The sequence below is a fragment of the Drosophila obscura genome, unplaced genomic scaffold (genome assembly GCF_018151105.1).
Source record: "Drosophila obscura isolate BZ-5 IFL unplaced genomic scaffold, ASM1815110v1 contig_179, whole genome shotgun sequence".
Lineage (NCBI taxonomy): Eukaryota > Metazoa > Arthropoda > Insecta > Diptera > Drosophilidae > Drosophila > Drosophila obscura.
The window spans coordinates 2,388,468-2,414,677 of NW_024542766.1; the positions used below are offsets into that span (position 1 = coordinate 2,388,468).

A 26,210-nucleotide genomic window follows, 5' to 3' on the forward strand; every position below is an offset into this window, starting at 1 on the left:
AGAGATGGTGGATATGTATATATATATATATATAGAGATATATATAAGGACTAATGCCAATACAAATAGCACACACATACTGAGGCAGACGAGGCAACGACATCTGCTATTCATGGGACAAACACTTTAGATGGTAAGCGGATTAGGTCAAAACTCGTAAATGACTTTTCAAATCTAATACACTTCAAATGCAGAGGCGGCAGTGGCGATTCCTTAAACGGATGTGCCTTTAACAAATCATCAGTCAAACTGAGAGTGAGAAAGAGATACAGATATATGTATATATATATATATATATATATATATATAGATACTCTTCCCAGATAAAGGAACACATGGCTCCAGGGCCCCAGGACTCCTGGCTGATTTGCCGATTGTCACTGCGACATGCGTCTCAATAATTCATCACGAAGGCCAAAAGGCGTCACAAAGATTTCAGACAGAGCCTCCTTCTCTTCTCACACGCCTCACCAGCCAAGGGGGCTTCAGCTTCAGCTTCGACTTCGATCTCGACATGGCGGCAAATTGCGTTGACGCGGTTGCACGTTGTCACCGCAGAAAACGTGTGGCAGTGGCATACACCCTCAACCCCCCTTCCCAGTGACAATGATGAATAAAAGGCGATAAATCTCGCCAAAAGGAACAGCACAGCCCAAGAAAAAAACACTCTACAACGGATTTGGCTCAAGCCAAAGCACGGAAAAGAAGGTAAAACAGAAGCCAAGCCGTAGCCAAGCCAGAGCCACGCCGGAGACGGAAGACATTTGTTTCAGCGCTGCTGGAGGAGCAAAAGGGGTGCACAAGTGGTAGGCCGCCCTGATGACGTCCACTGATTTGCACGAGGGGCGGGCGGAGGGGGACAAAAGTGAACAGCAGCTTGCGTGGGCCTTCCATGGACGTCAACTGCTGTCGCCTGATGATGATGGTCCGTAGGTACGGGGGAGTCGAGAGCTTCAGCTTGAGACGTCATCGCAACGAGGGTTGTTCGCACAATTACGCCACAAGCATCCATATGAGACGCGTGTAATGGGTTATAATGTATCCCACCCACCCCCCACCCGGCTAAGGCTGTCCCTTCCAGTCTTAATAATGTCTTTGGCAATGATAAATGACGTCAGTGCCAAAAAACAGATGTTTCAATTACGCAAAAGGGTTGCTTAAAGGGAAAAAGCCTGCACTTTAATCGCACTAAATGTATCCTTCTCTCACTCTTCACTGTTGGCTATCGGAAGTGGCACATCTCTAGCGTTTCGATTGCAACTAAATGGAAGTCACGTGAGGCAGCTGCCGCAACAAAGTTTCTGCCTCAACGACACAACACAATCGAATCGACAATACGGATGCGGATACGTCTGAGGAGGATGCTACGTGGGTGCCGTTGCCGCAGATCATTAGCGTTGCAAGACGCAAAAAAAAATAAAAATAAAAATAGAAATAGAAAAGTAAAGTAAAGGAGGGAGAGTGACACAAACGACGACAGCAGTCCCCATCCGGGGGTAAACGTTTACTTCTTTGCTCAACAAAATAAAATATAACAACTTTGTGGCTCCTGCCACTGACAGGCGCACGGCTCGGCGCCTCCCAACTTGAAGAAGTTTTATGTGCAAGACACAACAAAAGTGTGATTTATATTTTATGGCTCGCAATATTCAAGTGGCTGTCCGGAATAGTGTTTATTATTTTAGTGCCCAGAGGAAATCCTAGAGGCAGAAGACATAGGCACACTGGCCAATGGGCAATTAGAATTATGGCAATTGGCGGCCTAAGACTAAACAAATATTTGCCTTAATTTTCAAATTAACTTGCATAGTGTTGCCACAAATTCCTCTTTAATGCCATTTTATTAATCTCTCATTTGTGGATTAATCTGAACAACTTCTCAATTTAGAGTCGCACACAAATGAATGTCCAAATATTTCAACGCTGCCCTCTGACACATGCAAAAATCATCTTTCATCTCTCAATTATCGTACGGCCAACTGTTGAGCAACCCGTTTTGCTGTAAATTAAATTAATTAGAGAACAAAAGAATGTCAGTGTAGAAATGAGAGCATAATAAGAGAATTTATACCCTAGCAGATCAATATTTTCTTAATTCTTTTCATAATATAGAGATGCAATCGTGATCCATCTGAAGGACTGTTCGGAAAATAAAGATCTCGGGTCTAAGATCTTATTTGAATGCCTGACAAAACTCTGAGCAAAAAAAAATATACCCTGTGAAGCGACATAAAAAGCTGGGAATCGAGCTAAACTTTTTTAATTGCATTCAATGTAGAGCTGCCAACTACGACGACAAGGACAACGACACAAGGATGAGACTGAGGGGCTGAGAGTGAGACAGCGAGAAACACCAGAGACAGTCAGAGAGAGAGAGAGAGAGAGGGAGACAGAGAGACACGAAAAACTGAGTAAGAGATAGCTAGAAATGGGAGTGCGGAGTGCGAGCTGCATGATGATGACGTTGCCATTGCTGGTTGACTGACGCAGTGCTTTGGGGGGTGGTGGTGGTGGTGGTGGTGCTTGGGCGCATTCCTTGCCATCACTTAATGACATTTTCATCAAGATCCTGCCTGCCGCTGCATCGTAGCGTCCCCCCCCCCGTCCTCATTATCATTATAATTGTCATGCTGATTTCTGTGTGCTGCTTCCTCCAGAGCCTCAGCAGTCGAGAGAGAGAGAGCGCGCGCGCTACAGCCACAGCCACAGCATTTTCTGCATTTGTTTGGGAACAAAGTTTTATTTTTTTTTTGTTATATTTTTTTTTGGTTAAAAGTTCTTTTATATTGTGATTTGTGTGTGCAGTGAGTGAATTGTTGTCGGAATTTGACGACTTCCACTCGCACAGGCAGAGGCATGACTTACATGCAATTCTTTTTTTAATGAGAACTGAGCAAGGAAGTGCCTGAATCCGATAACGACACTGACGGTATGTTGTGCATATGTAATTACATTTAGTCGTGGCATGTGAGCACTTACAGTTAAGTAAGTAAATTACAAAGCAAAAAGAAAATAATAAAGAGAGAAAAGAAAAAAAAGAGATTATTTATTGCCGAAACCCGGGATTGAACCGGGGACCTTTAGATCTTCAGTCTAACGCTCTCCCAACTGAGCTATTTCGGCACTTGAGCGACCAGTGTCAAAAGCTTTTAATACGCTCAGAGAGAAAGAGAGATAAGCGCATGCAGCATTAGTGGCAGAGATAACTGTACGAGCGATAACAATTGTGATATTTTTAGACACATAAAAGCCGAATTAAATTAATAGGCATATTGCAATATTTTGTTTTAAAGAAATATATATTTTCTGATAATTCGAAATTTATTTTAATAGATTTGGCAAAGGTTAATCCTTATATATTTAATTTCCTAAATGATTATTTCTTCATAGAGAGGGTACCAAAATACCTCTAACATAATTTCTTTTTTTTTCACTTTTTCCCCCTTGGCTTGTGGCTTTATTTTTGCATTAATCTTTGCACTACGCTTTGGCTATTAATTTTTAATTTTCGCCCCAACGACAATAAGTTTTGTGATTGCCCCGCACCACCACCATGTCCATGGCACACGTTCCACCCTTTTGTTACTTGGGAGTTGCAAAAACAAAATGTACAATTATTAAACTTTTAATCAATTTATCAATATTAACTTTTTACTTGTGCAGGAGAGGAGCAAAACTTTTCTAGTGCCACATGCCCAACCCGCCACATTTTTTTTTTTTTTTTGTGCACCTCTATGTAAACCCCCTTTAACTTTTCCATTGAGTAAAGGGGGGAAAGGAGCAGCGAGAGAGGATTCTGCTCAATTTTTAGTCGTTACGCCATTTCAATTACTGGCCAAGTGCCAGGACACAGGGACAGAGCAGGGACAGCTGGACAGCTGGACAGCGATCAGTGGCAAATTTATAGAGACAAAAAGCTAGGAGCAGAGCAGACCATAGCCATGACCAATAGCATGAAGAACAAAGGGAATAAGTAAAATGTGTAAAAATGGTGGCACATCCAGGCAGGCGCTCATTTGCTCCCAGACGCAATGGGGGATGATGATGATGCTGCTTGATGCTGCTGCTGCTGCTTGCTGCACTTGTCATATTACTAATTTCCCTGGTGACCAAGACCAGAAGACCAGGAGCCATTGAACCCCTGAATAAAAGCGTGTGTATGTATAGGGTTCAATCGTTAAATGTTCAATCTGCTGCATCAACGGGTTGCAACTGCAACTGCAGCAGTCGCAGTCGTGGCAACTTTTTGATTAACGCCATTATGAGGTGATTGTTCAGTTGAGAGCCAGGTTAAGGTTGCTGGCTGCTCGGCTGATTTTCTGAACCTGAAACGAGTTCTGCTGCTGCTGCTGCTGCTGCTGCCTGCCCGATTGCCCGCCTGCCTGCCCGCTCTGTCTGCCTGCTACCAAATTGCACTCATGTGTGTAATTTATTTTCTCGCCATGAGAAAAACTTCCTAACCGGAAAATGAGGCACTCAATTAAGAAAACGTTTAATCCATGAAATGTTCCAATTGCAGACACACACACACACACACACACATAGACACACGGAATGCAGTGGCAGTCGACAGGGCAGGAAGGACAGGGAGGCGGCGTTTGAGGGGATGGTAGATGGATGCCCTGAATGGCTCGAATGGCCAGAATGTGCAGCATGGACGGAGGAATGGGGAGTGGGGATGGCGGCTCGGGGGCTGAAGCTGAACGACATTGCCCAGTGGGGGCTGTAAAAATTGCTGTCTATATAATTGATTGGGTGTGCCTTTTGGATTTACTTTTTCTCTACGTCTCCGCATCCGTTCCCCTCTCTCTCGCTCTCATTTTATTTTTTGTGCTTAGAGCACATCCCAGTGATTTGTAATTCCCATTTCAAATTACATGGCCAAATGTTTCCCTCGATTTAAAACTGAGCCCAGAGACCAAGGAAAACTGGGCAAACATTTTGCTGATATTAATTGTCTTTGAAAATGGACTTTAAATGGGTTAAACGGAGTGCTCAAAATGAGTGGCTTGGGTAGCTTAGGGAATTGTTTTTGTAAAGATTTTCATTGTAAAAAGTTCCCATGTCTTGAAATTCGAATAAATAGTGTGTCCTTTCGCTTATGGGAAGTTTGTGCAGCGTATCAATGCCATTGCCATGATTCCAAGAACAGCGGAACAAGTGGAATGGTGTGAAACATATCGAGTTTGAAGTACAGTCTTTCCGCTTACGAATACTAAGGAAATGCCTTTGATATGCCCTTCCTCTTTTGTTCGGAATTCCACTACTATATGTAGAATTCTTATGAATGGAAGCACTACACCCTTGTATCTTCTATCTTTGCCTTAAGTATGCATCTCACATACAGTATTTTTCAACCCAAACTAAATATAGACAAAGCCAAAACGGTGACAACGGCGATTATAATCAAATCACATTCACAATTTATTTAACAGAAATATAAATGGAATCAAAGTAATATGTAAATGCAGAAGAGAGACAAGTGAAGAGGAAACAATGAGAGAGAGCCGCAGGGGGGGGCGCGTGTCTTTAGAGAACAAAAGCTACCGATGTCACATGGGGGAATACTTTATATATATTTTTTAGTTGTCGCATTTCCGCCCTTTCCGACAGCGACTGCCAAAAAATATGCATATGGAAATGCAGAGACAATGTGAGGATGGTGAAGGCAGGGCACCAGGTACGGGGTACTCTCTAGCGACTGGGGAGAGAGCGGCGTACATATGCGAGCAGTGGAGAGGAGTGGAGTGGAGTTTTGTGTGGCACATAAGACGTGTGGAAATTATGCGAGGCGCGTGTCAAGTGGCGCAAACTGCAAGAAAACTTTTGCCAAGTCGGTGGTTCCCTTTAGTTCTTGCCCCATACCCATTCCCCCCATTCCCCTCATTTCACCATTCGCCCATTCCCGCTCAACGTCTGCAATTACATTCTGAATTAAATTGTAATGAGGCGCATGCGGCGAAATATGAAAATGAGACCCCAAGACGTAGCGGAATCGAGTCAATGTGGAGTGTAGCAGCGGTGCGGCGTGGCGGCATAACGGCTCCACCATTGGCGGAGACTCTCCGCACACAAATGGCAATTAACAGTTATGTTTGCTGTTCCAACACGTTGCAGACAGTTTTAATGACGGGACGGACGCGATGCGATGCGACGCGACGCGACGCGGACTCGAGGCAAAACTATTTTTAGGTGACTTTGACTTGGACATCCCATCCCCCATCGAATGGCCGCCCCATGCTGCAGGAAGTAACTGTTCACCATCCCTCCGCTAGCTTCTTCAGCGCGTAATTGGCTGCAAACGGAAGTTCGTGTAATTTAAACTCGATGGTGGCAACTCTGGTCAACATCTGGCAGTCGAGACATTTACTCCGGAACGGGGTGGGGCGGGCTGGGTTCAATTGCGCGGAAGATGCCAATAAAGAAAATACCCTTGATAGTGGCCGCCCTTCCTCAAGTGATACTCAAGTGGAATAAGGTGTGAAGCGGGATATCAATGTTCCACTGTTCCACGTTCACCTATTCCAGTGTTCCAAATACGCTGTGCAAAGTTACCATAAGCAAAAGGACACATCAGAACGTGTGACTTCTTTGGAGTCTTGGGTAATCTCAATTGGATTTTAATTTACAAAAAAAAACTATATATAGAAGCATTTTTTAAGACTCGCGCCGCTTCTTGGCTTTGCCCATGTCTTGATCAGTGCCCGCTGCCTGGGCCTTGCCCGTGCTGGTGTTGTAGTACACCCGCCGCTCGATGCCATCCTTAGTGATGATCGCAATGCGCGCTACTCCGCCGGAGAAGCTGTCATGATAGATGGCCTGCTTCAGAGCCGACTTGAAGAGCAGCACCAGCTGCTCCTTCTTCATATTCGGACGGTAGCCATCCCGCAGCATGCCGCTAATGTATATGGATCCCGAGCCGCCATAGCTGAACTGTTCGCGCGCCATCATGCCACCCATCGATATGTTGTAGACCTGGCCCCCGCACTGAGCGTCCCAGCCACCCACAATGATGCCCGCCATCAGGCTACGGCGACTTGTGTAGCATATGTCGCGAAACTCCGCGGCCACATCGCGCACCAGCGTCTGCTGACCCGTGTGCATCTCACGATGCCACATCAGAGTGGAGACCAACTCAGAGAGCTGTTGGGTGTCCGCTGCGGAGCCACTGCGGCAGCAGTAGACATTGTCCGTGATCCGGGTCACTTTGTCCGTCACACGATTGGCCACCAGGCAGCCGGCGGTGGTGCGGGAATCGGCTCCCAGCACCACGCCATCCGCAAACTGGGCGGCCATAATGGTGGTGCCACACTCGACGGGAGTGAAGCAATCCTTTAGATCTAAATCCAACCAATGGGAGTTATTCATTTTGTCAGTAGTATTGAGAGTCGCTCGTTTAGAGCTGGCGAAGTTGTAGTCACTGACTGCTGCGAGAGAGTCAGGCCTACTAGCGAGAGTTGTGTGATCGAGTCAAGGCTTTGAACGTTTCGAGCTCTTACGAATGTTTCGAACGTTTTGAACGCTTCGAGCTCTTCGAACGGCAGTGAAATAATCTGAGATGCAAAAGAATAGAGTGCAATTCTCATAGAATTTTCACAGATCACATAAAACCTACAAATCGCTGGGATTATGGTGCTATAAGTAGGAATCTTTTGGTATGTATTTCTTAATAATTATTATCATACACTTTCCACCTTTGAATATCTGAAACTGTGCAGAAATCCTCTTTTGATGGCGCTGTTTCGTTTTCCCTACCATTCTACTAGCAGCTCGGCATGCTCACGCCTCGTCCTGATTGCCTGGCTGTGCTGTAATCAGAAAGTCCTTGCACGTATCCAGAAATAAGCATAAGAAACATTTCACAAAAATTACAGAGAGAAAAAGGGGGACATTTTTTATGTGTGTGTGTGTGTGCAGGATGCAACGCAAGAGAGTGCCACAAAACGATCAACATTAACTGCCGTTCGTCGTCGTCGTGCCACCCAACAGCCGCGCCCATTTGATAGACGTAATTTTGCAGCAAGTGTTGCGCCCGCCCACCTCCAGAGAGAGAGTCAGGGGGAAAGATGGAAGAATAAGAAGCTGAAGTGGCAGTGGCAGCAGCAGCAGCAGAAGAAGAGTGCATTTAAATGACCGTTTTGTCGCAGCTCCTCTAATGACAACCACTTGCGGCTGTCAAATGCAACTCTGCACGGCACGCAGGGTTGTAATATTTTATGGGCTGCCCTACGGAGAGACGCCCTGATGCTTGTTTGCTTTGCAGCTCACTCTCTGGGTCTGACCAGCACAATGGCATATAGCATATGAATGGCATTACCCCTACGATGCTCTCCAGTCGCCCGTCCCAGCTCCACTCTTTGCTCATTTGGCGCATTCATAATTTCCCCATTAACCTTATTTTCCTGTTATGCACGAGTGGGCCCCTCCAAGATGAAATTGTCACCCCGTTCTACTATGTGGGGTGTGTCCCCACCCCCTCCACGTTTGAAGAACGCTTTTTTACGATGATTTCTACCTCCCTGCCTCTGCTCCCTGATGGATTTTAAATGAACTTTAACACGTGCGCGCTGTCCCTCGAGGTCGGAGGTCCTTGGGAGCGGAACGAAGCTAAGTAATTGGTTTAGCAGTGGCATGGGCGTGGCATCAACGGGCTCGTTTCACAGATTATCCTCGGAGTTGATTTTCAGAGAGAGCTAAACTAATAATAAAAACGTTTCATTCCGCACACAGTTGCAGGGCTGGCTGCATTCAGGGGGGCAACAGTTGGTGCAACGAAATGAAATTCTTCCTCCCTAATGAGATATTGAGTATAATGAAAATTGGATCGTTTCATCAGAGCGGGGAAATTACCTTCAGCTCTGGCAGAACTTATGGACTTTATACTGGAATTTCAAATGGAAATTTCAACTACTTTTTGGGGTATTTCCCAAAGCGAATTGTCGCCATCTCCCAACGGCTTCCATTTGGCAGCAAAGTTCCAGGGTATATGTAGCCCATTTATTTTCTCATTGAGTTGTCATTTTATTTCATTTGCATCCTACTGTCATATCTTGCATGCATATGGGAAATTCTGTCACCATTTTGCTGGAAAAATGTTTGACATTCATTTGGATGACTTCCTGAATGGAAATAACATTTGACTTTTATTTCTTTTGCCCTTAAAATGTGTCCTCTGGAAAGGGTGGGGGAATTTCTAAATTGAAGTTTACTGCTGGAAAAGCCTCCTTTAGGGGAAAAATTTGTATTTGTTGCTGCTCAGATTTAAGTGTGTGCCAAATGCACATTTAATAACGTAATTTCTGAAGCGTGCAAAAATATATATTTTTAGCATTTAGTTCTACTTTGTTCAAAAACTTCAGCTGCTGCTCGCACACTTTTTTTTTCTGCTTCATCTTGCAGCAAAAAAAAAAACTCCACTGCAGATACATATGTATCTGGCACTATATACACATATACATACATATATTTAGGTATACATTTGGAGGTTCAACCGACGTGAGTTGCCCAACTTTTTAGCCCAAAAAAAAAAAAAAAAAAAAGAAAAAAAAATCAAGTAAAAATTTGCATATGCAACGACGTTACTCCTGACGATGATGATGATGATGATGTCGCAAGGAGACGTACATTTGAGGACACACACAGGATACAGGACACTGGCAGCCAGCAGCAAGCACTCCTGAAAGCTTCGCCACTTTTATGCAAATAATGTCTTGCCTGGAATTTTTGTTATTTATAGTTAAGATAGCAAAACGTGTGGATGTCTTGTGGATATATCTGAAAAGTGTGTGTGTCTCTGCATTAGTAGCCATGTCTCTTAGATCTCTACAGCCACTGCCACTGCCTCCTGCGGCCCATGCTCTCTTTATCTCTCTTTCTCTCTGTCTCTCCGTGTCTCTACTTTATACAAGTTATTGCTTCATTTCTTGGGCAAAAACTTCTTCTTCAGCACCTGACAAAAGTGGATACTTTTCGAGGAGCAGCTGGGCTGGGATGGATGGGCAAGTTTTTGAATGTCAAACTTGAATATGGGAACTAACCACTACCCTCTTTCCCATCATCCATTGCATGTGCGTCCTGCAGCCAAATTACATTCTCTACTCTCTCATAAAAGGAAATAAAAAATTGTCATTAAAGTTTTTGGCAGTTGACTTCGATTCATTTTCCTTTTCTCTCTCTCTCTCTGTGTCTTTGCTTCCTTTCGTCTGCATCTTTTATTAGTCATAATTTAAATTGACATTTGCTTTAGTTTTAATCTCGTTTCAATGATTGGAACTTCAGCTGCAGACTCCAGTCACATGTTGCCAACGAAACTCTGGTGACACATCCCACATCTGACAGACACATTGTAAGACGTCACATAAATTCGATTATGAGCAGAAGAAATTGCAATAAATATGTAAATTTTATATGAATGATGGAATGTTAAATACGGACAGACTTTATGGCTCCCCTCCCCACTTGGGAGCTTGTCTACATCCAAAAAAGAAGCTGCAATATTCTCATTCACACGTATATAAAATATATTTCTATATAAATATTATGATTACAGTTCTTTGAAAACTCACCTAATTCCACATAGAGTTTTGGTCGTATATTCTCCTGCCAGGCACTTTGATTACCAATCACGTAGAGTGTTAGTAGTAGGAAGACTTGCATCCAACCGTATCTGTATCCGTATCCGTAGTATCCATACAATTTGCTTAACTTATGCTTCAGTATTTTTGTTGTTGTTGTTGTTTTTTCTACTGTGTCTGCTTTGGTTGCTAATGCTGCTGCTGCTGTTGTTGTTGTTGTTGTTGCACATTTCAAATGCATTTTGTGGCTTTTATTGTTATTATTGTTGTTGCTGTTGCTGATGCGAATGCGGATGCAGATGCTGTTGCTGTTGCTGTTGTTTTTGTTTTTGTTATTTTTATTTGTGTGGCTTCTATTATTATTTTTATTGTGCGTAATTTGGTTTGCAGAGTTGTGGGAATTTAACATTTTCTATTTTGCATAAAATTTATGTAAATGTTTGCCTGTTTTGTCGTTTTGTCGGTCGGTTACAATGTTCAAAAATTGGGAGGTTTTTGGTATTTGGTTGTTGTTGCCTTTGGTTTTCCTGTGGTGTGTGTTATGTTCTTCTCCTTATTATATTTGATTTGATTTTATATATATATATATTTTTTTTGTTTGGTGGATTATATTTAATTTATTTACTGCATCTTTTATTTACTTATACGACTTTAAATACCGCAAATATATTGATTTCATTTTTTATTTAAACATTATTTGTTATTTTTTGCTCAACAAAGTTTGTGTTTAATTTTGGTTAAAAAACGAAAGTTTTTTTGATTTATGGAGAAACTTTTTTCAAACAATTTTGCTGCGGTTAGGAAGTTGCGTCATTTCTGTAATTAGAGGAGAGCGAAAAATGTGAGAAATTAGTAATCAACTTTGAGTGTTTTGTAGAAACATTCAGAAATGTTATGAGTGTAATTTGGTTGGTATTTTAATATTAGGGATAGATTTAGTAATAAATATTATAGCAGTTTGGATTTTTTTTGTTGTTGATATTTTCTCTGTGTTTGTTTTCTATATTTCTGGCTTCGTTATGCTGCTAGTTGTCCGTTATTCTAGTTCTATTCTAGTATTATAGTTATTGGTGTGGCTGAAAGCGAGTGAGAGGGAAATTTTGACATACAAATTGCATTGTGTAAAAATGTACGAAGAAAGCAGAAGAAGTTTTCACAAAGGTGGAGGGAATATTGAGCTGTTTGGTAGTTTTTATGATTAATACGATTGTTGGGTGTATTTTTTTGGTTACTGCCTTAAAACAGAAAATCAATCGGAAGTTCCCCCGTGGCACATCCATAATCCACTAATGTGAATGTGCTGCCAATGTTAATGGAACTGCGCTCAAAATGATTCAATTCATCATTTTGCTTGCACAAAAAAATACAATTTAAATTATACGTTTTAGGCAATAAATTAAGCAAATAAATGTTGCATATAATATTATTCCGATCTGCTATATCCCTAACTCCCCCAAATTTGCTCGTTTTTTATATGTATTATTTTCTAATACATATCCCTTATTCGTTTTGCATTTTTTCAATTTCGTTGGCATAAATTTTGTGCTCGATTTAATGTAGGTCTCCCCTCCCCGACCCCCAAATGGCACTCCTTCGCCCCACGTTTCTTGGCCAAGTTATTGAAAGCGGCTTATTGTGCAATCGTGTGTGTGCACACACACACACACACACACATAAGCACGCATTGAGCCACGCCCAGCTATTAGGGCGTCTTTTGCTATGCAGATACACTCGCAAGTTGAGCGACCTTCGCCCACAAATGGAAATGGATTCTGAGGGAGGCGCAAGAGCGCAGAAAAAGAAGAATAAAGTAAGCACACGAGAGAGAGAGAGAGAGAGAGACAAGGGACAGGCGAAAACAAATTGAAAGGAATGAAGGAAATGCAGAGTGTAGACAGGAGGAGGAGTAAAGGTGCCAAGTAGCGTGCACAGTTAATGAGTTTTCCCCCAGCAGACCCAACCAAACCCACCCCCCTCCCCCACACACTATTTTCCCCACGCAGAGAAATTAAAATGTAGCACGAAAATGTACAAAAATCTAGCACACGAAAGGGGTTGACAAGGTGTTTTTCATTTCGTTTCGTTTCGTACTGCTCTGTTCTGTTCTGGTGGGTTCTAGCCTCGACTCAAAATGGGGTTATTTGGTGTCATAAATCTCCACAGGTGAAAACCCCCCACACAGCACGGCAATGGGGCTGGGTGGCAAAAGTGCAGCGCAATTTGTTTTTCCAAGTCATGTGCATCTGTGTCGGCTACGTTCTAATTATGACGTCAACAAAGCGCGTAGGTGCCAAGTAAAATGGAGAAAGAAATAAGCCAAGCTTGGGGCGACCATTAGGTACCCTGCCCCCATATATCGATAGTGTCCGTTCGCTTATGGCAAATTTATGCAGCGAATTTGTTCGTAGAGTGTGCCGCAGTAGATCTGGGCACCTAAAGAAGAGGCTGTGGGGCGAGTGCCAGCGCTATAGTTCTTCGGGTTTAAGTCCCCTCTAAAATCCTATGCACTTTGAAGTATTAAAAGTCATATATTTAGCAGGGTATCAATTGCAAGGGTATTCATAAACGGGCAGCAGTTGTGGCAGGTAGCAGGGCATGGTGGCTTACGGTGAGTACAAGTCGAGTATCCACTTTGCAGCAGCTCGCTCTCATGTATCTTTTTGTTCCTCTTTGCCGATTGTTAGTTTAGATAAAGCGCCACAGATACACACACACACACACACACACACACACACACACACAGGAGCATGGAGTAGCGTCAGGTGTAAGCGTCTGTGTTTTAGTCGAGTGCCCTGGAAAGGGTTTACGCAAAATTTAACCCAAAATTGTTATGGCAGAGAAAAGTCAGAGGGAGTCAGAGGGAGAGAGAGAGAGAGCGAAACCATCGAGTGGAGCTCTCAATAAAAGATTTAAGTGAACATAAGAGAGCTTTGCACTATTATTAAATGCAATTTTGATTTAAATGCTGGAAGTTGCATTACATATTGACGGAGTGCACTCAAACGAGTGGCGATTATTAATCGATAATCAAGTACATACATTTAAATAATTCTGTAATTAATGGCTACGCCAGCAGCTTTTCCTCATTTCTCATCTTCTTGTTGTGTTTTTTGCTTGAATGTTGAGTAATAATTTAGAGCTAAGCACATTGCTGGAGAGGCCTCTTATCCCTATGCAAAGTGCAAACATAAAACACTTTTCGGTTGGCAAAGCATCCTCATCAAAGGCGAGACGTTGGCCCAGGCATTTAAAATGAATTTTCCCCCCTACACACACACACACATAAAAGAGGCCACGAAAAATGAGGCACACAGCCACGCCCAGGCAATGGCTTTGGCTCTGGCTCTGGCTGAGCCTGTTCCTGGCTCCTGAATCTGGCAATTGCATTACACACTGCAGTTGGGGCAGAATATCCCCCCCCCCCTTGTTTTACAAGGACTAAGGGGGTGTCTAGGGGGAGTTCTGTTTTGTAAATGGCTACCAAAAATTAAATGCCACAAATCCCTGCAGACAGCACGAATATGTTAAGAGTGTACTCGTAGTGTAGTGTAGGGGGTGTGTGTGTGTGTGTGGTTGTGTGGTGTTTAAACAACTACAATAACAATGTCGGCGGCAGCCTCAGCCCCAGCCCCAGTCCCTCTCCCAGCCAGAGACCCGGTTACGGGTCTGCGTCTGAGCCTGATGCATTGCGCATATTACTCAAAAATAATACCAACACAACTCAAAAAGAAGGAAAAACATAACAGCAACAACAAAAACTAAACAAAACATAAAGAAAACCCGAGTAGGCATTGTCTGATCACGGCTGAAAAATACCCCTTAAAAAGGCTTAACGGAAATGGATAATTGAAGCTGGGGACTGGCATCAGTTGAGGGCAGAAAAGAACCCCAAACCTTTGCCGCATTTACTTGAACGGTTCAGTTCAGATCAGTTAGACGCGGTGCAGCAGCGCCCCTCAGCTTGCTTGCGTGTAATAAACTTCGGCTAATATCAATAAAATAATATCAATAGAAAATGTACTATAAATAAAGTTCCATGACTTTTATTTTAGACGTGAAATTATGGCAATATTTTAATAGCCAATTAGCTTCTGGGCCTCACCGCTGCTCGATACAGTTTTCTTTTGGTTAATCCTACATTTTCATTCCTTTCTATTAAAACTCGAACAATTATAAATAAATAATAATAATAAAAAATAATATCATAATAAAATAAAAATAAAATTAAAATAAAATAAAATAAGTAACTAAATAAATATAAATTAAATGATATTTTTTACAGGTATATACTTCTACTATATATTCAGCGTACAAATGATTTGTATGTTGCATTTGCATACCCTGCATGCTGCCTGTCAGTTCTGTGCTCGGATATCAGATAACCCCCCTTTCCCATCACACCATTCCACCAACCCACCCCGCCCACACACTTAACACTCATCAGGCAATGCAATTTGCTTTTTTGTGGCCGCCATTTTGTTGTAGCTCTTGCAAAATGGCCGCCATGGGTATAGTATGAAACAACAGAGAAAAGCGCAAAAAATCATCACTTAATACACAAATAAATGGCGCATTTTTTCGACTGTTTTCCTATATGGGAATTTTTTTTGTCTGTTTGGTAACACTTTATATCGTTTGTGCTGCTGCTGCTGCTGCTGCTGCCTGCAATGGGAAAATATTTATGTTGGAAAATCTTCTGCGGCTCGACGCGAGATGTTTTTCTTCATTTTGGGCTGTGCGCCTCCCCGCCAACTTGTTTGTCTTGTCTGCATATCCTGCAGCGATTTGTTTCTGTTTTGTCCTGCTGGGTTTTTCCCTTTCGAAGGGGGTCGGGGGTGGCGCTCACAGTCAAGTTGGAGTACCATTCCCTCATATCCTTTTCCTTGTAAAAATGGGATTTGTTCTTGTGTGTGTATCGCGGCGCAAAAGTTCTCATTTATTAGCTTTGTTTATGTGTCTGTTTGAAAATATTTCACAATTTTTACAGGGACATACAGGGGACGTGTGTGTGTGTGTGTGTTGTCGTCGTCCTCCAGGCAGCAAAGACAAACAGATTTATACGTTTAGAAAACTTTGTTTCCTTATCTCAACATCCATGTGTGTGTGTGTTGTGTTTCTATCTGTGTTTGTGTTTCGTGTTTTATGTTCATCTTCGCAAGGAAGAGGCCAGTCCCTGTGTCCCGCTGCCTGCTGCCTGTGGCCCGTGGCTGTGGCGGTTTGGGGTACTTGAGTAAATAATCATAATGGAATTTTTAAGGCTTATGACAATTTAACATGTCTAACCCTCGAGTGCTGCTTGTGGGTTCTCCTCGTGCCTGTCTGCATGTGTCTCTGGGTGTCTCTGCCTCGGAGACTCTCTGCAGATCTCCGTTTCTCTGTTTCTGGTTTTGGTTAACAATGAATTATGCGTTTTTTTGTTGGTGGATTTAAATTTGTATATTAAGTTGCTATTTAATTGGAATTTATGCGTTTAATAAATGAGAAATGAACGCAGGAAAATATGTTGAGATATTTATTTCACTTTTTTTAATATTTACGCGTATTTTTTAAGGGAATCTGCGTATTCTATACCCCTGCTCCTTTAAGTCACATTCATCGAATGATGCAAATTAGAATTTAATTATTAAGAATTTGGAAATTAACTAAAGAATTTTCTTTTATTTAATTACATATATTTATTATTTTTATTAATTATTCAAATCCTTGAGAAAATTCAAAAAGAGCTTAATCGACATACAAATATTTATTTATTTATGTTTATTTTTTTATTTATAATCCACCTATCACATTGTTCCATTCTAAATCTTGAAATTATGAATTATTTCTACAGAAAAGTAGGCCTGGAAAAATCATGAATTTAAATTCATTTTTAATTCATATTATTCATATCATTTAAAATTTAAATACAAAACAAACAAAACAAAATCATACAAAAAAACCTAACCAAATTCTTTCGTTTTTAACATTTTTTCCATTATGGTTATCGCTAAGAAGAGCTCCAGAAAAAACACACACGCAAAGTATCGACGACAAAAATACGCCCCCACCACGGCCAACGGCTTCTTCAACTTTCTGAGAGAGTTCAAAATGTCACACGTCGGTCTGCATCCCCAATTGATGGTTACGCGTGGGGCGAAGGCATGGGGAAGACTAAGTGCCAAAAATAAAACCGCCTATAAACACTTGGCAATACTGGAAGAGATCGCCCTTCTTAAAACCCACTTTAGGTCTCTCGTTAAGAGCAAACCTGGGTGCACAAGATCGAAGAAGAAGGCAAAGTAAAAGTCCCGATACAGACGGCAGCACAAATGTTTAGCCGGGTTCAAGGAGTAAAAGTGAGTGCAAATTCTTCCAATATCCACTACAATATCAGAGTAATTACAAGAAGTGTATTTTATTTCAGATTCAGTGTATTTAATTTTGAACTTTAAACATTTTGGTCAAGGAAACTCTCTCTGAATATAAGTTATAAATAAATAAATATAATAAAATTAAATACATGCAAGAAAATAAATACATAAATTAAATAAAAACATATATAAATCAAAGAAAGATATAAAATAAATATACACATTAATCAAATAAAAAAAAATATAAATCAAATAAAGATATAAAATAAATATACACATAAATCAAATAAAGATATAATTAAATAAATATACACATAATATATAATAGTTTATAAGTTTCATATGTGAATGGCTAATTAGCCAGTAAAATGGGAACTAGTGGAATGGAATGTGCACGAGATAGTACGCTACAAACTAATTAAAGTTTGCTTTGTACTTTTGTTAATTACTATTATCTATAGAAACAGATAAGATCTCTTATCTGTGGCCAATTTATCTGCCTGCCTGGTAGCTCCCTGCTCACGCAGTGAGGATTCAAAGCTCATTTGGTGAGTTTAAGCTTTATTATCTCCCTCCGAAGCTCCTCGAGCCGAGAGAGCTCTAGTGCACGGGGCGTAGCGCAGGGCAGGGGAGCAGTGGGGACTTATACCTATTTCTTATGCCATGTCACGTTCGCGCTGAATTTCTTTTTGCTGCTGCGGCTGCTGCTGCTGCTGCGGCTGCTCGAGTATTTAACATTTTTGTTTTCTCTCTGCGGTTGTCTTGTGGCGTATTTTTTAGTAAATAATAGTTAGTTAGTTCTCTGCTGCCTCTCGCTATCTCTATCTCTCTCTTTGTCTGTTTCTCTGTCTCCTCGTAATTATTATTCCTATTCCGGTCTCGGAAAGGCAGCTGGTGCCAGGCAGCGCAGGAGGCAGGCAGCCAAAAAAGCTTCCCTTCCTTTCTTTACTTTGCCGCATTCTGTTTGGCCTGGGATTAGCATAATGCTATTTATTGTTGTGCTTTTCTTGTTGCCATTCGGCATTGTGGCCGACTGCTCGCTTCTCCAGTTATAACTTGAATTTCTTTGCCTTTTGTGGAGGGTACTATGTAAATTTCTGCAACTTCCGCCGCTTCTTCCGCTGCTGCTGCTGCTGCTGCTGTTGTTGCATGTGCAACAGACTTTTCTTGTTTTGGCCACGAAAGTTTGCTGCCGCCACTCGATTCATTATTAATTTTTGGCTTACAATTTACACTTGATGAACATCTAAATGGAACGAGGGGATGTCCCTGAGACCAATAGACTGTGATAACAATTTGTAGACTGAAAGTTTTTCCTTCCTGCATCGTCCATCCTCCCCCCCCCCCCACAAGTCCTTTTCCTTGGAATTTTATGCAAAACTGCTGGGCAAACCAATTTGGAATTTGTTGATAGAAGTGCAGAAAGATGCCAAAAGGGAGAACATAGATAAGCAAGAGTCCTTCAGAGCAGAGTCCTTCAATTTAAGTGGCCCGAGCATGTCCGTCCATTATGCATTGTGTATATAGCTGCCAGGAGGCAGCCACCGCTGCCGCTCTGGTTGCAAGCAGAACAATACTATCTGCGCGCTGCACTGGCATTTCCATTAAGAATTGAAGTTTGCTTTAAACAAATTGAAAAGAAAAGTGAAAAGATTGCATGACAGAACAAAACAAAACGTGGCAAAGCCAATGGAAATGCTTCATGCTAATGGGAAACTTAAGAAAAAGCCAAAGAAATAATCTCAAAATATTTCTAAGCTAAAATATTTATCCATTTTTCCATCAAAATCAATTCTTATTTTTCCTGCGACCTTCCGTCCTTCCGCTTGTGTGTGTTGTTTTCTTTGATAACAAATATTTTTCATAAATATTTTCCACGTCACGTCTGCGCATTGTCGAACCTCTGGCCCGCCCCCCCTCTGGGTCTTTACTTTGACAAGCATTTAGTACGTGTTAGACCTCGACCAAAGGGCTTAACGCAGCTACCCCCCACCCCACCAGAAAACCAAAATCTCTGGGCCATCTCGTTGGCACTTTGATGCCATGATTTATGGGGCGTTTGAAGCCAAGGGGGATGTGAATGTGTCGTTTGTCCCTCAGCTCGTTTGCATTTGATAATCCCATAAAATTTGCGTATGTCGGAGGAGGACAATTTGACTCTGCCAGGGGCTTGAAAATTGCTCATAAATAATGAAGCTAGGATTTTTACAACAACAACAACAACAAAATATATTCAACACGAAATATCAATAGCTGCGAAACTTCTTCTTTAAATTGATTAATAAAAGTATTTTATTTTCAGTTGTTCTTTTTTGTGGAAGAATCTCAAGAGAGAAACGTGTCTGAAAAATGTCTTTTGAGTGTGGTATCCATTAAACAAAGTTGACATTTGACAAAGCGTTGAAAAGCCTAGACCTAGACCAGCAAATAAACAGAAAACCTCGAAAACAGAACACCGAAAAAAAAAACTACAATCAATCAATCGAGTTTGTTTGGTTATTCGGCTATCAGGTGGTAACACGAGATACAGAGATACACACAAAAAAGAATAAGAATGAGAGCCATTAAAGCCAACAGAGCTGAGAGTGGTGCTTGGGTTTCAGTTTCCAGGAGAAAAGTCACAAATTAACCGCCGAATGGCAGGGTGGGAGTGGGAGTGGGAGGTACTTCATTTCTTTACGATCTTTACAGTCAATTGGAAAAGCGGAAAACACATTGAGGAAACGACTTTGGGGGTTGGTAGGTTTGTTGGTTGGGTCGTCATCAATTAGAGTCAATAAAAATTATAATGCAATGACCGCAACGACAGAGAAACCAATTTCAAGATCCCCACAAATTGAGGCCACAAAAGTTAAACCAGAGAGCAGAACCTACCTTCGGCAGGGTAACACAAATGTTTATTCAATCGCCATGAGGCGGCGAGGTCGAGGAAGAGGGCAGAGGAAGAGGAAGAGGAGCATGTTGGTGCGAAGGTGAGGACGAGCGAGTTAGGTACACAATGTGTCACATCATAAATGTCACGGGCACATTTTGTTCGCTTATTTGTACTTTTTTTTGTTGTTGTTTTTTTTTTGTTTTTTTTCTTCCTTCTCGGGTTTTTAGTGCTGTCATAAATTTTTATTTTACTCTTCAAGAGTTCAAACAGAAAACAGAAAACAACAAAACAAATAATAATAATAATAATAACGAGCTAGAGAGAGAGAGAGAGGAAGAGAGAGAGACAGCGATAATGTTGAGCAGGGTCAATGGTATCCGAGTATCAAGAAAGAGACAGCTATAGCAGCATGGACTGAGAGAGAGAGAGTGAGAGAGTGAGAGAGGGCGCCAGCCACCATCCGTTTATGTGGGACACAAAGTCATAAATCACTTAATCACATAATTAGAATGTAGGAGAAAAAAAAATTGATTTACGAGATTTTGAATGCGAATTATTTGCCGTTGTTGTTGTTGTTGCTGCTGCTTGGTAGTCGCGTGTTTGGGATTATTTACGAACTTTCAACCCCAAAACAAAACCCTGCACAATAGTTGTATATATGAAATGTGTGCAAATGAAGTGTGTTAGAGTTGGTGGGATTCCCAGACAAGCGAGGGGTAAGGGAGAAAGCCAATTGATGGATGGCACATAAGTGCAACATTGCAAGTGGCAGGGTTTCGAGTAGATTGCAAGGTTATGGCAGGGAAGGGGAGAGGGACAGGGAGAGGGACAGGGAGAGGGAGAGGGTTGTGTTCCCATATTCAAGGTGATTTGAAAAACGTTTGAAAATGTTTCTAAAAGGTGTGGCATGCACGTAAATGAATGTGTCCTTTCGCTTATGGGAAATTACTTGTTGGAACAGTGAAAATGGAACAAACTGTGGGAAGAGGGCATTTACTTGGAGGAGATTCTCTTAGCAAAATGCTAAAATTAAAAATAATTCTCATTGCTAATTGAAATTTTAATCACACACACGCTCGCTCACAGGTTAACATTGAATTTGATTAGGTATAAATAAAAAGACAAAATGGAAAACTTAAAACGCTCTCAGCTCACATCCAATCAGAAGAGCGACGCTGATGCGGGCACGTGCTCATATTACGGGCGATGTTGTTCCTCTGCTGCCACACCAGGATCCTGGGCGACAATGGGTACATGTACTGCCACAGCATTTTTATTTTTATTTTTTATTTGTCAGGGGGGGGGGGGGGCTGTCAAAAGTCAAAGTAAGCCGACAGACGGCAACAGGGCTAGGGTAGGGGGTGGGAAAAAAATAAAAACGCAAAAGGTTTGAGGTACGGTACGTGACACCACCAATTGCTGCCAATACACTGCACTGGCCCCAGACCCTTAGGGATTCGGAGCAGGAGACCACCCGTTCACCCTGTGCCGAATGGCCCTCTAGCATCCATCCCCCTTAATCCCGTTTGACTTGAGGGCTTAGCACACACAGTTGACATCGATAGAAGTTCTTTTCCTTTCTGTTTTGTTTTCCCATTTTATGCTCTAAATATCATGGCCAGGGGTTGGTGTCATAACCGTTTAATGCAACCGGTTAGCCCGGTTCAGTTGCAATGTTCCTTGGGGGGTTTCGTACGCTCATTAGCTGTGCTCTTCTAATACCCTAACAGTAGGATTAATTATATATTCTGTTTATATCTTCTGGCAGAGAGCGTCACATGATTTTTCCTAGATATTCGAAGCACCAGAAAGCGATGCATTTTTAATGTTCCTATTTTGAAATAATGCACCAAATATCAAGAATATTCTAGAGTTCAAATTTTTTCTTCTTAGAAAAATTGCTTGGAAATTTTAAACCTTTTCCTAAAAAGAAAAAAAAACATATTTAGCAATAAAGTAAAAAGGGAAAATGTCGCACCCGTCTACCGGCCGTTCTTTTTTTTCGGTGACCCTTTTTTGATTCGTTTTCAATTTATTCCCCACAGGGTGCCCCATGCCACAAGAGGGTGACCCAATCTCAAGGCGTTCCCAGGCACGCACGCACCCGACACTCTCCCACTCTCTCTCTCGCTCTGCATTTCTCTCGCTCTCTCTCTCTCCCTCTCTCTCTCTCTGTCTCCCTCTTTCTCTTCTCCTGTTAACACTGTTTTTTTTTATTGCATCATAAATTTAATATTTTTATGTAATGTTTGTATAACGGTACGCTTTTACTACCCTCCTTGTGGCATGCCTCATCCTCCCACTGTGTCTGTGTCCGTGTCCCCAAAACGAAATATTCACAACATGCATGAAACGCGCGCGCCCTTGGCTTCCACTTTGGTCTCTGGCTCTGGCTCTGGCTCTGGCTCTGGTCTTGGTCTTGGTCTTTGGTTCCCATCCTCCAGCAAAATATTTTTGCTTCTGGAAAGTGTCGCCAGCGCGTGCCATGGGAACATTTCTCTCCCTCTTTGTCTCTCTTTCTGTCTCTTTCTCTTTTTTTGTTTCTTCCAAAAAATCTGACTGCTTGGGAGGTTTGGGTTTGGGTGGGTAAATTTCTGTTGTCATTTCTTGAATGCTTGAGTCTTGGATTTTCGAATGCGTCTCCTACAATAGCGCGCAGTGTCCCTGTCTTGTGCTCGTCCTTGGCTCTCAATCAAAGAACCTGCACACCTTCGCAGGCAGACAGGCAAACCAAAAACAAAATAAGGAATACGAATATATACATATGTATGTATGTACTTATGAATGTCAAAAATTCATCTGACACGCAAAGAAAAATGTAAGCTTAAAATATACCTTCAGGTCGGATTAGGAATTAATCAATCACATGTAAAAAAAAAATATAAATCTTTGAAATTAAAAAAAAATATATATTTAAAAATACCCAAGCTCCTTTTGCATATATTATGTAGGTAAAAGTGCTTGAAATTCCAAGGATTACCACTGGCATGTGCTTCACATCCGCATGCCCATTTATTCCATTAAAAAACATCCTGTTTTACCCTTCCGTTTTCGCAACACACAAACATTTACCTGCAACGAAAAAAGAGAAAGAAAAACGTAAATTAAATAAAATTCAAGTAACACCAAAAAAATAGGCATTCAAATTTAATTTGATTTCGGGACTGCGATACACGGGAGGGCCTCAGAAACCCTCCCTGTCGATATTGCAATTTCCCTAATGGCACACGCAGAACCTTTAAAAAGAAATTACCCATCATATTTACTTAGGATACGGCGTACAACAACAACAACAACAAAAGCAGCAGCAAAAAGGTGAAAAGGGAGAAACCAAACCCATCATCACGAGGCCTCCGCCTTGTCGCACACAACTTGCATACGAAATTACGAAATTCCCACGGCAAATCCATCTGACAGGCAGATAGAAGGCGCTAGAGCCCTGGCAAAATGTGTCTAACACACTCGTCAAACCATCAAACCATCAAAATGAAAGACGAGACCGAACAACCATACCTAAAATACTCAAATACTCAATACTCAATCGTCGAACCTACCCTGGAACCTGACTCAACCTTACCCCTTGGCCATTAGCGAACGGCAACAGAGCAGAGGAATCAATAAATCACATGGAATAGCAGAGAGTGGAGAGAGGGAGAGAGAGATGGGAGAGAGAATAAAGAATCGAATGCCGCCTGCTTAAATGATCGAATGTAATGTCTCGGAGCCTCACAGAAGAACCGAAGGCAAATCGAAATCAATTTCAATAAATTCCATACAAACAAAGCCAAGAATTATGTGTGCGAGGTGTGTGTGTGTGTGTGTGTGTCTGTTATCTGAGACTCCATTCCGAACGAAACGAGAGAAGGCAGAGGGAAAGGAACGTACAGGAAAGGGTTATGGGTGGGAGTGGAGGCCTGCCTGACCACTAACAAAAGCCTCTTAGTATGCAAATCGAGAGACAGCTCCTCTCTGCTCTCCTCTATCCGCTGTCAATGTCTCTCTGAGTGAATCATGCTCTGCTTTACTCTCGAAGAAGCATCTCAAGATTCTGATAATTTATGCTGTAATAATTAAGTAGAAGCTCTCGTATCCCAAAACCCAAATGACAGGCTGAATGTCGAGAGAGAGAGAGGGGTATGGGCAGGGGTAGGGGCAGGGGTAGGTATGACTAACAGCAAGGGCAGTGGAAGCTGGCTGTGTGGCACACACCACACGCCGACACATTTGGTTAGAGAGACGACACCATGCAGTGCAGCATCCATCAGCAGTGGCAGCAGCAACAGCAGCAGCAGCAGCAACAGCAGCAGCAGCAGCAGAAGTTCAAGATAAACCACACAATGACACTGCCACGCCCCGCTGATGACATAACCAAGCGGCGGCCCCACCAAGCGGCTTAAACGTTTGTTTATACAGCTAAGGCATACAATAGATAAGAATTGAATATAAAAACTAAAAAGTGGTAGAAAATATAAGCCATACTTCAGGCAAGAAGAACAATCAAAGAGAGAGAGAAGCACATTAGTCGTTGAAGCGCTGTACAAATTTCCCATAAGCAAATGGACACGAACAGAAAACACAAGCAATTTGGGATTCATTTAACGATATTTTTTATGAATAATAATTAAAAGTTAAATCACGGATTTAATAGCAGTTTTAATGTTTTAGACGAATATAGATTGAATATAGATCGAACATAGATCAATATTATATTTAAAAGTAGATACAATAAAGTGAAATGTATTCTTAATTGGAACCCTTATCATTCGTACATATTTTGCTAATAAAACTGTGGCAATAGGTGGCCAGATTTAACGTTTCCTTGATTCTAGAAGTATGTATTCCTGTTTAAAAAAAAAAGCTGTTTCCATTTTGATATTTCCTCACCTTATATTCTGATCGATCGGCTAATAAAACCGACAAATAGTTTGTGGTTTTGTTTTTAATTTCTATCAATAAATTCCAAATAAATAAATTAATTCCTGAAATAAATAAAGAAATTCCAAATAAATAAAGAAATTCCAAATAAATAAAGAAACTCCAAATAAATAAATAAATTCCTTTAAAATCTCCATTTCTCTCTCCTCTCTCCCAGTGTGACTTGGCAGCGAGGGGTGCTCTTTGGCGGAGTGTCCCTTGGCGAAATGAGTGAGTTATAATATTTTTTGAAGAACACTCTGCTGATATGAACTCAGAACAAACAAAAGCATATGCTATCGGGGCTACTGGTGCCCATTCCATTGCAGTGCTGCTCTGGTCGCTGCTGACAAGGAAACGAAATGACGACGACGACTCATCGCCTTCCTGGGGGGAAAGTTCATTTCATGTGGCAGGAAAGTTGACTTGATGCACTTAGTTGTTGCACTTGTAATTGAAATTTAGCAACAAAACGAAACACACAGACACAGAAGAGAGCAGAGAGCAAAGCGAGAGAGGGGGGGAAAGCATTGTCTCTGTTTCTGCCACTGGGAATTGAATTGAGCTGAGTGACTGCATGAGTGACTTGAGTGTCACATGCCTGGGCTTTGATTGATGAAGATGAAGACATTTTCCGTTTCGGCGACGACCCACGCACTGGAGAGAGCAACTCTCGCTCGAGAAATGCAACAACAGCAGCAGCAGCAGCAGCATCAAAACTGCAGTTGACCAGTGGACCACCATGGATATGTGGCCCCCCACCCCCCAACCCAAAGAGTTGTCAACGTTGTTGACCCCATGCCACCATCAACCGATCGACCCATTGCCTGTTTTGGTTCTCGACTGACACTCATGTGGCAGAGGCCACAGTGGTGCAAATAGCAGCAGAAATACTCTGTTGATTTTTCAATATTTTCTAATAATTTTTAATATATTTCCAAAATATTTACCAAATTTCCAAAAAAAATTACCAAATTTCCAAAAAATTCACATTCCATTCCTAAAAAATGCGTCCATTCGCTTATGGGAAATTTATGCAGCATATGCTGCCACTACCACTGTACCAAATTTTCACTTATCAACGCTCTCAGTTACCTTTCGGCCGGGAAACTTCACAGCAGAGCGTGGGCCACTGCCACAACAGACAGTGGCAGCCAGCAACTGCAATAGCAACAGCAATGGCAATGGCAAACGTTGACTGCATCAAACTAAGATGCCATTACGCTGGCCGGCTGCTGCTGCTGCTCATTAGAGAGCGGGCAAAAGAGAGGTAGAGAGAAGAGGGGGAGTGGGAGAGTGGGAGAGTGGGACCCCAAGAAGTCCAGCCGCAGTTCAAATGAATTTAATTGAAATTTCAAACTTGTCAAGCAGTGCCTTGCCCCAGCCCCCCCTCGGTAGTTGCATGGGTTCGTGGGCGAAATTGAAAAAGCCGCATCTCCCACATTTTCCACATTTCCTACATCTCTCTGGCACATCTCCTCTCCGCAGCAGCAGCGG

At 41.9% G+C, this 26,210-nt stretch overlaps 2 protein-coding genes, 1 long non-coding RNA gene and 1 other non-coding gene across 8 annotated transcripts in view; 1 reads left to right on the forward strand and 3 right to left on the reverse strand.

Moving 5' to 3' along the window:
- LOC111075423 (semaphorin-1A) overlaps nt 1–10,787 on the reverse strand; it is a 126,843-nt gene extending 116,056 nt beyond the window's left edge. For 4 of the 5 annotated variants that reach the window (XR_002607951.2, XM_022368715.2, XM_022368714.2 and 1 more), the window contains exon 1: nt 10,566–10,746. Coding sequence is in view for 4 of the 5 variants with exons in the window: in XM_022368715.2 (XP_022224407.1) it covers nt 10,566–10,656 (91 nt within the window). In the remaining variant the exon portion in view is untranslated. Of the gene's footprint in view, nt 1–10,565 lie in introns of all 5 variants that reach the window. The other variant, XM_022368717.2, reaches the window with a different exon arrangement.
- On the reverse strand, nt 3,051–3,123 carry Trnaf-gaa. Its single transcript has one exon. It is a non-coding gene; the product is annotated as a tRNA-Phe (tRNA).
- Nucleotides 6,572–7,480, reverse strand: LOC111075426 (proteasome subunit beta type-6-like). Its single transcript, XM_041592234.1, has one exon. The coding sequence runs from the start codon at nt 7,366–7,368 to the stop codon at nt 6,658–6,660; it is 711 nt and encodes a 236-aa protein (XP_041448168.1). The 5' UTR covers nt 7,369–7,480; the 3' UTR covers nt 6,572–6,657.
- A 5,579-nt stretch (nt 10,788–16,366) lies between the features above and the next one.
- On the forward strand, nt 16,367–17,055 carry LOC111075418. The gene is made up of 2 exons (XR_002607947.2): nt 16,367–16,909; nt 16,978–17,055. It is a non-coding gene; the product is annotated as an uncharacterized LOC111075418 (long non-coding RNA).
- The last annotated feature ends 9,155 nt before the right edge of the window (nt 17,056–26,210 follow it).